Source organism: Typopeltis vanoorti, chromosome 16 (assembly GCF_054136105.1).
Source record: "Typopeltis vanoorti isolate ZY-2024b chromosome 16, IOZ_Tvanoo_1.0, whole genome shotgun sequence".
NCBI lineage: Eukaryota > Metazoa > Arthropoda > Arachnida > Uropygi > Thelyphonidae > Typopeltis > Typopeltis vanoorti.
Genome location: NC_143564.1, coordinates 104,694,907 through 104,709,389, shown reverse-complemented (window position 1 = coordinate 104,709,389; position 14,483 = coordinate 104,694,907). Strand labels below are relative to the sequence as shown.

At 35.6% G+C, this 14,483-nt stretch overlaps 1 protein-coding gene across 1 annotated transcript in view; it reads left to right on the top strand.

Annotated features, from left to right (window-relative positions):
- Positions 1-1,005: 1,005 nt before the first annotated feature.
- Positions 1,006-14,483, top strand: part of LOC150098238 (neuronal acetylcholine receptor subunit alpha-10-like) — a 40,086-nt gene continuing 26,608 nt past the window's right edge. Inside the window, exons 1-3 of the mRNA XM_090406337.1 lie at positions 1,006-1,141; positions 4,644-4,825; positions 12,672-12,716. Coding sequence (XP_090262463.1) covers positions 1,090-1,141; positions 4,644-4,825; positions 12,672-12,716 — 279 coding nt within the window. The 5' untranslated portion in view covers positions 1,006-1,089. The remainder of the gene's footprint in view (positions 1,142-4,643; positions 4,826-12,671; positions 12,717-14,483) is intronic.

Here is a 14,483-nt window from a genome sequence, read left to right as displayed (position 1 = left end):
CTTTCTAGCTGCCAACAATATCATTGATATAAAGTATGGATATAAAGTAATCTCCTAATCTCAAGAACAGCAAGCACCCCTTTACTTTATCTTTTTTTTTCTAACAGAAAAATAGTTTGAACAGGATCCAATAGTTATCAAAATATTATATTTTTCTGAAAAAAATATTAAGTAGAATATTTACGACTGCACTAGTTTGTAAATATTAAAAAGATACAGGAAGCCAGAATTTAAAATTTGGTAACTTCATAATATCATTTATTATGGGCTAAAGGTGAAATACTTCGCTAACAGAAATATTTAATATTGAGTGGGAATGCTGTAAATGTATTAAACTAAAGTGACCACAGCTTAATGCACTTAAATTTTAAACCAATGTTTATATTTGTGCCTCATTTCATAAGGCACAACTTTGAAGTCTATACTCAATATATTATAATTCAAGTGGTTATTCGACACTGCCTTCATGTTATTAATGAAGATTATGTCATTAGATAATAATATATAATAATATAAAATACATAAATAAATAATATAGAATATAAAATAAAAGTTAAATATAGAATATACATAAACATAGAATAACACACTCACATGTACATATATGTGAGTGTGTTATTCTATGTTTAATTAAATAAAATTATTTTAATTAATATTTAATTAAATATTAATTAAAAGTTGTGTATCTTTTATTGGAAAAGATATACAACTTTGAGACCTCATCTTATTCTCACTTTCATGATTAGATTTAATGGAGATCTAGTTGTTGTTGTTTTTATATTTTAATTGCTAAACATTTCTTAGTCGGATCAGCCAAGTAAGTAGCTATTCATCCCCCTCCCTTTCAAATAACCACGGTGTATCTTTATGAGGAATTCAATTTTTCTCATAAACAAAAGATGACTTAAAAGCATAAACGGTGCCATAGGATTTTGAAAGCTAACCTTCCCTGACAAGATTCCACGCAGTCATGATATTTGAGCTTATGAAGTGGGCAGTAAGGATCAGATGTTCGAATAGAATGAGTGACGACGGTAGTTCCTAGCACAGTCGTACCGTGATTCGTTAAATCACATTGCAAAAAAAAACATGACGCTTCCTTCGAATAGAGTGACCATCTTTCTAACGTATCTCCTGTGGGGTAAGTTACTAATATTAACGTAAATAATCAACAACAATTATTGACACTAAAAATTCTGCTTATTAGGGAGGAATTATAATTAATATTTTAAATTCACCGTGATTGCAATCACTTATTAATTAGAATTCTGTGATGACTAAGTGATGATTTAATGATAAAAGTTTTTATCCTTAAGCTGAGGAATTCGCAATGTTAAAGTAAATCGACCAATACTTTAATAAAGTTGGATAAATTATGTACAGATAATCGAATAACTTATTGTTTATAAACATTATTAGCTAAACAGAATGGCCTATATCATAGTTAATATTGAAGCATCCCAATCCATGATGAATTGCTATGCTTTCTTTCTTTTTGCAATGAATTTAGATTCTGCTGACCATACCTTATGATTTTGTATTCTGCAGATACATCTTTAAGTTGCCAACAAGTTGTAAATGTTCAAGATAGTATTTTTGTGTTGATGCATATGTTACTGCTAAAGTGCAGAAATCAGTTATTCTGCAGATTATCTAGGTATTCTGCAGATTAACTGGGGTGATCCGTTAACGTGCCGAAAATTGTTTCATTTCTCAAATTACCTAGATAATCTGCACATTACCTAATTATGTTTACTTATTAGTGCAATCTAAAGATTGGTGACACTTTGAATTACATAGCAATTGGTTTTTGCGACAAGCACACCTATTTGTGGTACATTTAGATTTACATTTTCATTTTCACATTCACATTTTCTGAAACTCTGCCCAGTACCAAGGGATTGTTTTATTGCTGTTTGACGTAAAGATATTTCTACAGCAGGGACATCTTCTTTCGACGACAAGACACTGGCGAAACCAAACTAAAAGTGGAGGGAGAAGGGGGAAAGAGTAGGGAAAGGAAATGAGAGATACAAACTTTTGAACTTTAACGATACGGAAGCCTTTAATGTGCACATTACCTATGTAAAATGCGGAAAATTCTTGCTTCGGCACGTTAACGGAGCAAATCAGTTAATCTGCAGATTAGCTAGGTAATGTGCACATTAATGGCATTCGAGCTTTAGCGGTAACACATATATTAAGAAACTTTTAAAGATAATATAAAGAATAATGGTAGTAGTACAATTTCAATGAGATTTTTTGACGACATTGCTAAAATTCATTATAACTTTCAATCTTTATGATTAATGTTTCGATTGATATTTTTACAAATGATTATTACGTTTGCAAAAGAGTGCCTGTTTATTCACTGAGATTACTTGCGCAATGATAAAATAAGCATGTAACCTCAGAGAAAGAAGAAAAAAAGAAAAGAAGGTTATACAGTAGATTCGATTCCTTACATGAAGACGATTAGAGGAACTTTTCCTAGGTTTATTTGCAGCGGGTTTCCCAGTTAGCCAATCTTTGTTTCTCCCTGAAATTCAGCTATTTCGGTCAACAATTTAGAATTAGAATTAAAAACACAAGAGAGCGAAAGTAGTTGTGAGGTTGGAGACCATCTGCTTGCTGATTTCTAAAATGCTAAAAGAGTTCCACTTTTGGTGAATGAAAAAGCATCAGTGGATTTGATTCATTTTTCATTTATTTTTGTAAATTTTTTTTACAAAACTCTTTACGTCTGTTTTTTTTTAATGTAAATATTAAAAATAGACTTGTGCTATATCTCTGCATTTCGCAAACTTAACAATGATTTGTGTATATTAATAAAGTTTTATTTTATAATGCAATGAAGTAATTCATAAATGACATAAATTAGCAGTTATTTAATATATTATGTATATTCCATGTATCTACATATAATTTTATGATAAATTCCATTTTTTATTTCCAATTCAATTTTATGATAAAATATATCATAAATTCCACGCTTTTTCTCCATCTCTCTTATTGGACCTGCTAGTCTTCGAGACCAAATAACCAACTGCATACTAATAACTGGCTTTTACGTACACTGGACAGAAGTGTTCATTTTGTAGAAGGTAAAGGTTCCTTCCCACTTGTCCCACTGAAGACTAGTTGTGGCATCGTTTTCAAAATGCCAGGGAAATTCCTTACATCAATTCGAAAGAACACAAATTAATGTTTTTTGTTGTTGTTGTTCTTTCCCAACCAACTGACTTCTGATGAAAACCTAAGATTAGAAAGCATTTATCTCCCATTGTGATAATCCTAACTTTTTCGTTCCCTGTGACTTCTATCTCTAAAACTTATCCTCGCTGGTCTGCGTTATTCTTCGAATCAACAAGTGAATCAAGAGGGGGTATTTTGCAGATCTTACTTAGAACCACTACAGGGACGGGATAATGGCGCTGGTGCATTGCTGGAATAAATGTATTAGTCTTAAGGGAGATTATGTTGAAAAATAAAAATAATTTTGAAATTATAAATTCGTTTTTTCATTGTTAGGCCGAGAACTTTTCAGACCACCCTCGTAGTGCCACATTTATGCGCACTGCAATGACAGAACATTATCTCTTGTTAATCACCTAAACCCAGGGGTGTAGTCGGGCCAGGGCGACACCCTGGTACTTTTTTAAAACTATCAAAATTTTAAATTCATTATAATAAATTATAAGAATTATAATAATGAGACTTATAACGCTTTTCCAGCTTTCTGTCAAAAAATAGCTGCTTGCCGCTCTTGTCATTTTCGTTTCAGAAAACAAGGCAATGACATGCGTCTATGTTCGGTTTCGAAGTTTCAAAACCAAAAAAACTGACAATATTACACTCCCACCTAATGCTACATCGCAGTTGGTAGTTTGTCATCCCTACATCCATAACAAGTTCAATGGACCTGACAAGTTAAAACGACCGTCCAATAATAATAATAATAATAATAATGCTGCACTTCGTGTTCTGGATTTTTGTTTCCAAGGTAGAGCCCTGGCACTATTTCTTTTAGGACTACACCCCTCCTTAAACCACTACACAGTTATATTAAGTCACTGTCTATTTCTGAATACGTATCAAATAACAAGACCATAAACAAAAGTAAACCAAAAAAAACCCGAAAATATTTTCTGACTCTCTAATTTCAATATTTCGAACATTTTTCTGACAAGAACATTTCTTCAAGATCAGCTCTATTTCAATAATTGGCTACCTTTTAAGTTTAATGTCTAACGACTCGGTCAACCAGGTCGAGGGTTAGCATATCAGCGTTCCAAATGACAGACTGCGGATTCGAATCACGCCGTAGGCATGGATGCTTATGATTGTCTTTAGGCGGGAGATGAATTTCATCGACCGGTGTAAGACCACTTTCCCGCTTGATGGAGGCCCGATATGACTTGAAAAGTTCTATATTTAATCTCCCGAGCAAGATTTTCAGATCAGGTAAAACGGAATGAAAACAAAAGTAAAAAATTATGAAAATTAATAGATTTATTTCGCCCACGCTACTAATGTATTAAATACTTACAACCCTTCGTGGTGGGTGTCGCATAAAAATTATATATTACCATAAACATTGCACAATAATGTGCATAGATTTAATTCATCTGATATCGTTGCAGGTCTTTTACTACTATTTACTTCAATTGGTTTTTGTCGCAGCCAAGAAGAAAGTCAGCTATCAAACATAGAACGACTTCATAACCATATATTTAATAACTATGACAGCAAAATCAGACCTAAGCATCCTTCAAATATCACAGATGTCGTGATTGATCTGCTTCCTTCATTTCTAATAGAAGTGGTAAGTATCTCAAAATGTTATGTTTCATCATAGTGTTTTAACGTTAAGAATATAAAGAAATGAGAATAAAAGCTCTTTTGCGTACACAAATCCCTCGATCACCCAAACATTTCTGAACCTTTTGATGAAGATTTAGGTGAAGGGGTTTTATTCTGATAACTATTCATGTACGACATATAAATCCTTTTGCATCGGTGCCAGAATAAGGTTCTTCACAATAGGATGGCTAGTCCTTATTACCATAATCTGCCAATTGCATATGTTCTCTGGCCGGTTTGCAAAGAATGCTACACATCCCCTCTCTTCAGAGTCGCCAAAGACGCTTTGTGCATTTGTTCCAGGGCAACTACTTCAATGGTCAAAAGAAAAGGAAATCAGTGGATGCATGATCACAACCATGCTGTGGGGGGGGGGGTCTACAATCGCCCAGTGATAATGTAGTAACCACTCGCATGTGCTATTGACAATGCCGTGTCAACCTCAACGTCATACACACTGCAATGAAAGAAAGTTCAGAGTTAAGAAACTCAGTAAGAAGTTGCGTTTCTTAGTTCATCTTTATTTTTAGTTTATTTTGTTTATTAATTTGTTTATTTTTTGCATCATAAAAATGAGAAAGAAGATTGTTTCTTAATCTCCGTATGATTTCAAAACTTTTCTCAGGATTATCTTTGCTGATAATATTGCTTCCCCAGGGTGGGGGGGTGATGGAAGAGATGAAATGAACTGATGATTGTTTACACTGCATACATGCTTTCGTTGTTTCTGGCGTCATGAAGCACCAGCATTTCGTCCTCTTAACCTGAAGAAATCGATCACGCATCTGTCTTTACATATGACTATGTTTCTAGTTATCCTGCCATCTTAGAAATGATAGTGCAGTCGTACACCGCCCATGTCATGCCACCGCGTGTCACTTGAGAAGATAGACGAGGCAAGTATTCTGTTCACCATTCAATTACACGTAAAAAGTATTTTTTTTGTCACATGGGATGAACATTAGGTTTTTTTTTTTTTTTTTTTGTGTGTGTGTGTGTGTGTGTGTTCGTTTTCCTCTCAATAGTAACTCTATCAGTATAATTTATTCCTACATGCTCCATTGCATACAATGCTTATATTACATGTAGCTTCCAAGTACTGATTAACATTTATATTTCCAATTTTGTATCAATATTCATATTTACATTTATATTCTTACATCTACATGTACACATTCAAAACCTTTATATCCATATTTATATTTTTGTAAATACATATATTTACACTATATAATTCATACAATATCAGTAATTTATGTTACTTTACAACGACTGGTAGTTGATTTTATTGGCAAATTTAATTAGTTCTGAGTAACACTTTTTGATAAGTCTCTGTTTTGGCACTGGCTACTTGTCTTCAGAACTAATGACGTGTTGCATTAGGGGCATCTGGATGGAGTCCAGTAGCTGACAGTCGTAAAGTATGTGGTCAATAGTCTGTTGAAGGTATGGACTACAAATGCATGATGGTGATTCCAGTATATGGAATCTGTGTAAGTAGTGTCTTAGTTTTCCATGTACCGTTAGTAGCGTGATTGCGTGATTAAACTTGGAGAAATGCCATGATACTTAAGCCGGAGTCTCTGCTTCTGATGCTAGGAAAGAATTCTTTTGTTGTTGATCCGTTTTTTGACGTTTTCCATTCTTCTTCCTACGGGTCTAGCTTCTTTTTTCTGCAAGTGATTTTTATAGCAGATTTCGAGACTTTTTGTAACTTGTTTCTAGCCGCTTCTTTAGTGAACTGATCCGCTCTCTCATTTCCTGTAACCCCAGTATGCGCATTCACCCAATAGTGTCTTAGTTTTCCATGTACCGTTAGTAGCGTGGTTAAACCTGGAGGAATGCATGTTTCTTAAGCCGGAGTCTGCTTCTGATGCTAGGAAAGAATTTTGTTGTTGATCCGTTTTTTGATGTTTTCCATTCTTCTTCCCACGAGTTTAGGCTTCTTTCTTCTGCAAGTGATTTTATAGCAGATTTCGAGTACTTTTTGTAACTTGTTTCTAGCTGTTTCTTTAGCCAACTGATCTGCTCTCTCATTTCCTACAACCCAGTATGCGCATTCACCCAGCAAAACTTGATTTCCCATCGTGATAGAGTGAGATTCCAAACCAGCTTTCTTGTCTGTTCTATTAACGCTATATGGTTGTTCTGGTTTTTTATGCCATCTATAGTGCTTCTACTATCACTGCAAATTGTTGCTGTCTTTTGATGAGAGGTGTTGACTTCTAATTAAGGGAGATATGTAAGTGACTGAACTATAGCAAGTTGTTCTGCTTGGTTGCTGGAATAGAGAGGATGGAGTCTAGAGCAGCGTTCTTGTATAATGGACTGCTTGTTATATGCAATGAAAGAACAGCCGACTCCCCTGGTTTTGCTGCCGTCAGTGTATATATATATATGGAATTAGTAACTTTCAGAACTTTCCTTCTCCTTAATATATGGTTTCTTTGCTGGGTGAGGCCACCTACTGTAGTGAAGCGGACGTTCGTAACAATTTGGATCAACGTTAGAATTTTCGTTATATCTTCCGGAAGTGACTTCATATATAAGAGATACTTCTTGTATTTTCAGGCAGATTGGTGTTAGAGCAATAATGCAATAATGCAAGATGCCTCGAAAGATATTATCCTGTATCCTTCAATTATACGTATGACTATAAGGCGTTGAACTCTGTTCAGCTTTTGTCGATTTTTCTTTGATTTTAGTGAATGTATCCAGGCAGGTGCAGCATAAGATATTAATGGTGGTATAGCTCCGGTATATATTGTTTTCAGTGCTCGTTGGCCTAATCCCCACTTAATCCTTGCCGACTTTGCTAGAAGATTTACAATTTGTAAGCTTTTTTCGGCAACATATGAGATGTTCTTGTTGAAGGTAAATTTTTCATCTATTATTACTCCTAGGTTTTTAGTTCACTGGCTACCTCGAGAACTTCTCCGTTTTGGAAGACCGTTACAGGTGGTTTTGATTTTTTTGCGTGAGATGTGGACCACTTTAGACTTGGCGCAATTGAATGTAACTTTCTTCTCGCGTGCCCACTCTGCAATTTTAAAGAGTTCTTCGTTGGCCGTTAATTCTAGTTGTAAACCGTCGCGTCCCCGAATCATTATCATCGGCGAAAGCTATGACTTTTGTTTCAGAAGTGAAAGGAAATCTTAATAGCGAGTCGTACTGGATGTTCCAGAAGCCTGGTCCACAGCAGGAGCCTTGCGGACAGCCTCGTTTGACTTCTTTGGTTATAGCTGTGGTTTTTAATGTCATTGTTGCTCTTCTGTCTATAAAATAATTTTTTGTAAGACCGAGTAAGTTTTTTGGACATTTTAAATCTTTTTTAATTGATTGATTATGGCTGGCCACCACGCAGCATCGAAGGCTCCTTGTACATCGAGTGAAATCAGTAGTACATCTTTTTTTTTTTTTTTTTTTTTGCTGTGGACTGTCTTCTGTGAACTCTTTAACCTCCATAATTGCGTCTACTGCTCTGGATTGAGGTCTAAATGCATATTGATTGCTGCTTAATAGGTTTCTTGAGTAGACATAGTGCATTATTCAGTTTATCAGAAGTTTTTCTAACACCTCACCAGCAACGTTTATGAGACCTGATTGCCTGTATTTGCTAATTTCGTCGGATGCTTCTTTTCCTGGTTTTATTATGGGTATAATTTTAGAGCGTTTCCATAGTAAAGGAAATCGCCCTCTTTTTAGACATTCGCTGTAGACTGTTGTTATGAATTCGGTAAATTCGACAAACGCTCTTAGAAGTATATCGCTAGTTATTCTGTCCTCTCCAGGAGTTTTACTTGGACCCATCGATCTTAATACTGACTTGATTTCGTTAGTTGTGAATGAGTCGCCGTTAGGCGTATCTATATCTGTTTTCATTCTTTGTCTGTAAGTTTTGTGCATTTCTTCGTCTCTTGATTCATCGTCATCGGAAATAAACTTGTTGATCATAATAGCTGCAGTTTCTGCTAAGTTTTTAGTGTAGGTACCGCCTATTTTCTTGATGGTTGATAATATAGGTGTTGTCTTATTTTTGCTTGCTGCTAATTTATATATGCAATTCCAAGGATTTGATACGGTTGAAACAGTACAGAATTTTTTCCATGATTTTATTTTCGCGTTTGTAATTTTTGACTGATAGCTGTATTTGGCTTTATAGTAGTTCTGTCTTCTGCTCTCTCCTGAATCTTGGTTATTGTATGTTCTTTGATATAGTCGTCTGAGTGCGTTAATAAGTTTTCTTAGGACTGTTAATTTAATGCGGCGTTCCACCAAGATACTGATTTTCTTCCTTCGATGTTTAGCTTCTTGGTTGTTCTGAGAAGTGGCACACTCAGGATGCGCCACTGCTCAGATTTTGCGATGGTCTTGTTTAATATTGGGGGGAGCCGAGCACTCAAGATTTAATCCTGGGGGGATGGGGAGTTGAGTAGACGATTTACGAATACACAGTACGCATTGCATACGACCTATGACTGAGCAACTGCAGTGATCGCCAATACATGATAAGTAGTATAGAAATAGAAGACACAATATAAATAAAAAAAATGAATTTTAATTAAGAAAAGATTTTTGGAATTTTTCTAGTGTTTATTTCCTTTCTTTTTTTGGGGGAGGACGGTCCCTTGTTCCCACTCCCTGGATGCGCCACTAGTTCTGAGTGTTTGGTCGCTGGATTTTTTCAGACCCCCTGATGAAAGCGCATAAGCAAGGGAGTCTATATCGGCTTGTTCTGATGCCCAGATGGCTAGGTTCTTGTCTAAGCTGAGCTGCTGTTTGATGCTTCCAATAAAGTGATGTTCTGAGAATAGGCATGAAAATTCTTTTTTTAATACTTAGCAAATATCTCTAGGTTGGTTCTATTGGTAAGTACTTGATGATATTGCGATGGTTTGTGTTATCTATTCCGTTTATATTTTTGTTACTGATAATAAAACTTAATATGCGATTATCAGAACAGCTTTCCTCTTCTTCGCATCTCCATTCAGAAACCCGGGATAAAATAGCGTTGTTTGCTATTGTCAGATCAATGAAGCTGCTTCCTCTGGTATTTTCAAATGATGGAGTGTTACAGTCGTCGTTTAGTATGTGTAGGGAATTTGTTACTAAGAACTGTTCCAAATATTTACCTCTATTGTTTGTGTTTTCGTTAAACCATAATACTGAATGAGCGTTACTATCTATTCCAATAATGAGGCCGTGGTTGATGGTAAAATCCACGATGTTGCCCATTTTTTCTAAGTCGCATTTTATGTCAGTGTGATAGTTTAGATACATACTTGCAGCAAAAGTTTTAATTCTTCTGTACGTAATTTTAATAAGTACCGAGTCCTCGTTGCTGTGCTGCGAAATTAATATTGCTTCGACTTCAGGGTTGACCACGAGTATTTCAGCTCTCTTTCTTTCAAATCCTTTGGAAAATATTTTGTAATTACTTGGGAAGCCGCATAATTTGTTGTTGATGTTGTAGGGTTCTTGTATTAATGCCAATCCTATATTTTTTTCTATTTATGAGTTCTGTTAAGTTATTTACAGCCTTGATAGAGCGTTGAAGATTTATTTGAAGGCATATGCCAGGTAGTGCTATTTCTACAAGCTTTAGGCTATGAGAATGAATTGCCTCTGATCTCTCTCTTACTACTGAGAAAAGCCTCTTTTCCTCTGTAATTGAGGATGTCTAGTTTCTTTCCGATATAATCATTCACCTTGAAAACAATACTAGTTTTTTTTTCCAAAACTAATAAAACTTATATTATATTCACTTATTTTTATCTATTAAATAATACAAGATAAATGATTATAACATAAAATAAACAATGTTTAATTAAATTACTCTACAAGCATATTTACATAAAGAAAATTGTAAGAGATAAACTTCTCTCTCACACTCACCCGCTCTAAATTTAAATTCATGAAATCGACCAACAAACAAAGGAAAAAAATTTCTTTACTAATCCTCTCTAGGATTTTAAAAAAAAAAGCTATAACTTTTTACTACAGCCCATAAACAACAAAGGAAACAAATTCCTTTAGCAATCCTCTGTCTAGGATTAAACAATTATTGTCTTATAATACAATCAGTTCCAATAAACTTTCATATTACAAATTTCAAAATTACCCCAACTTCTGAAAGTTAAACATGAAGAGAAAACACTTAACAGTAAACTGTTTGCTTACGGGTCACTAAACATATCTTTATTACTCGAATTCAGATCCTTTCTAGTCTGAATAACACAGTATGGCGAAAGAAAGAATGAAAGAAAAACAGTACTGAACTTCGAGAATCCCCCCATTCAGTGCACGTGGTATGAGATATGCCGTTCGACTGCATGCACATTAATAGAAGAGCACGTGTAGTCTAAGCCATTACATTTAGCTGTAGCAGTGCTGTTGACCATATGCCTGGGGAAGAAGTGTCCTAGGGTCGATTCCCATCGACGACGTGAGGAGCTTAAGGATCTTCCTCATCCATAGCCATGTTAGCTGGTCTTTGGAGTGGATAGCAAGGTTTTTTACCCTAGTTTATCGGTTTTTCATCCCGCAAGCAGGCAAACTGGCCCCGTGAACGCACACGGATTAGTCATGAATATCGCCCTTAGGGAATGCAGTAGTAGAGTGGAGAACCGGCTGCATTAATTCGCCAGTAACCCCTCATTAGGAGGGGAATCAACCCGTCCTAAGGGACGGATGAGAAGGATAGAATAGTGGCGTTTGACGTTGGAAGAAAAGAGGTTTATTGTTGAGCATTATTTTCGTTCATACGGAGTTGGTAGAGCAAATAGTCCAAGTCCACGACATGTTTTGAGCAGTTTGTTTGTCGTTTCTGTAAGCGTGCCTCAAGCAACAGGGTCATAATAGAAGACTAATGACACACAGGAACACCATTTTTTCAAACTGAAAAATTTTGTTCTTGTGAACAAAATGATATAGGAATCATTTATGTTTAACAAGACCGTTGGAAGGGAATCCATACATAATCTCTGATTTCTGAAGCTTCAGACTTAATGATAGTAGATAGTGATTGATTCAAGGTTAGTTTGCGATGGTAAAAAAATTCATGAACATCTACCAGCAAGATATCGCTCAACTTCAAGAGCTTCCGTAGCTCAGTTGGTATAGATGAAGCCCTTTAGTCGGAAAGATCTGGGTTCGATTCCAGTCCAAGACGTGAGGAACCTTTATCTGGTCTTTTTTCGACCAAAGGTGAGTTAGCCGATCTCATACGAAGGTAGAGGGTTTTTTTAGCTCGAAACTTGTGTTTTTCGTCCCCCATAACAGGAAAACCGGCCCCGTGAACACATACACATCTAGAGTCACAGAAAAATTGTTCCCCATCCTCCGCAACAAGCCGGTTGGGCTTTTACCATAGTTACCTAATCAGAGCGAATTCTGCACTAAGCGGGATAAAAGTGGAAGAAGAGGAAGAAGATATCGTCCAACTTCACACAGTTTTGTATTGTTCAAAGATGCTTACATTTGTAATTGCAAAAATTCTTTGATAAAATCATTATACAAGTGTTTAGTGTCCTTTTCTTATGATTTGGTATAAAATTTCATTAATAAGTTTACATTTTCAACTTAAACCATTTACTTAAACCAAGAAAATGCACCTCGATTTGGAACAATAATATAAAATTATGGACTGCACAAAAGAACAGAGGTAATATATTATAAAATGAACATATAGCGAACTTTAATAACTGATATTTCATTTTGATGAGAACCTAAGTAACTGATAAGTCATTATGATAACAGTAAATCATTTTCTTTTTTTTTTGAATGCAGCTTACTTTTCTTCTTTGTAGGATGAATTTCAGCAGATTTTCACTCTTGACTGTTATGTGTATATGGTAAGTACATCCATTTATACAGATGGAAGAAACAGTATGAATGAAACGTCCGTAAATAACTAGGTATGATACTCGTACAGTAATGGCTTTTCAGATTATTATACAGACTAACAAATCTGTAACTAGTTACTGAATATTCATTAATATTTGCATGTGCAGTTTTCTCAGTTTAGAGAGAGAGAAAATTTCTTACAGATTAAATTTTATGTCATTTGGTGGGATTCTTTGGCTCTATTCCGACAAATTGCACTAGAAGAAAAGTTCTGTGTTGTCTGATACGATGCTTCTGATATATAAGCTGGATGGATCAATCAGTGAGCAGTCCAAAAGTATTACCTTCATCATCGTTGGATCAGACTCTGCCAATTAATTTGTAAGTAAAAGGAGTTAGGCGAATTTCTATTCACATTCTCAAGGACATTCCTGGGAAAAGTTATGAATTCATATACACTCGGGTCTCTTTTTATGCGGATTTGAAGTTATGCACCGCATAACTTCAAAACGTATGTATAGTACGCCCACAGATACGAGATCTTTCGACACTTCTGCGCATGACAACAGAAGGAGAATCCATTCCGATAATAGGGTAGTCCAGCGTTTCCCAAACTTTTCCTACGACGGAACACTTCACAAATCCTGAAATTTTCATGGAACACCTTGGTTATTTTATAATGTCAGCTAACGCCTTTTTATTCCCGTATATACGGGAGTAGGCGAGGCCATTTAGCCCTATCTAACTTTTGGAGACTGAGTGGGCAGTTCAATCTCCACTGGTACCCAATCAGAGACAGATGGCCCAAGGCTATCACTAATTAAGCGGTACGCAGTGAAGAGAGACGGCTCAGATGTGCCGCCATCTCGTGGTCTCTAACCCTAACACAATATATTTAATGTCTGAAATAATGTGGGTTCTACGGTCGATTTTCTTGAGTTTACAGGACGAAAAACCCGAGTTTCCGGGAGGAAAAACCTGCTTGCCCGTGCCAGAGATCGACTAACTCGGGAACCGGTCGAAAAAAGGCTTAGAAAAATTTCCTCTAGTCGCCGACTAGACTCGAAACCAAGACTTCCTTCGTGCGGCCTAGCGCGGTGGTGTGCAAACGCCACATCCACTGAGCTACACAGGCTCAATGTATTAATTAATAATTATTTGTTAATTTAGCTGATTTTTATTATTAATTAATAATTGATCATTAATTATTAATTAATTAAACATCAATTAAACATAAACATCGTTAAATTAATTTGTGCTGATTTTCATTGACATATCCCATTCTGATCACCAAATATATTTATAATATTATTATAAGTACTTACAAGTGAATGCAAACTTTTCTCCTGTGTGCTGATAGTTTTCCCCTCCTTTTGTATATCCTGGAGATCTTTATAGATTGGAGGTGGATGAATCATTATCTGTTGCGTCACAAACACCTTCAATAAGAGATTTCTCAACACCAAAATTAAACAAAGCCCCTTGTCTCTTATTAAAATTTAAATTTGTAGGCCTATTACTTTTAAAAAAATCACGGCACTACGGTTTCGAAACAAGCACTTTCACTCTGCAATACGAACTTGTGAAGAAAGTATTCAGTATTACGAGATCTGAGAACCGGATACAGACTACCTTGATCTTCAATTTCAGTGGAAAAATTTTCTTTGTACTTCCTTGCTGATTGGTCACTAACATTTGTAACAGATGTTATTTCGTTCAGTTTTGAGAACAGAAGATACGCCACACGTTGTAATCGTCTTGCAGGCAATTTTTAT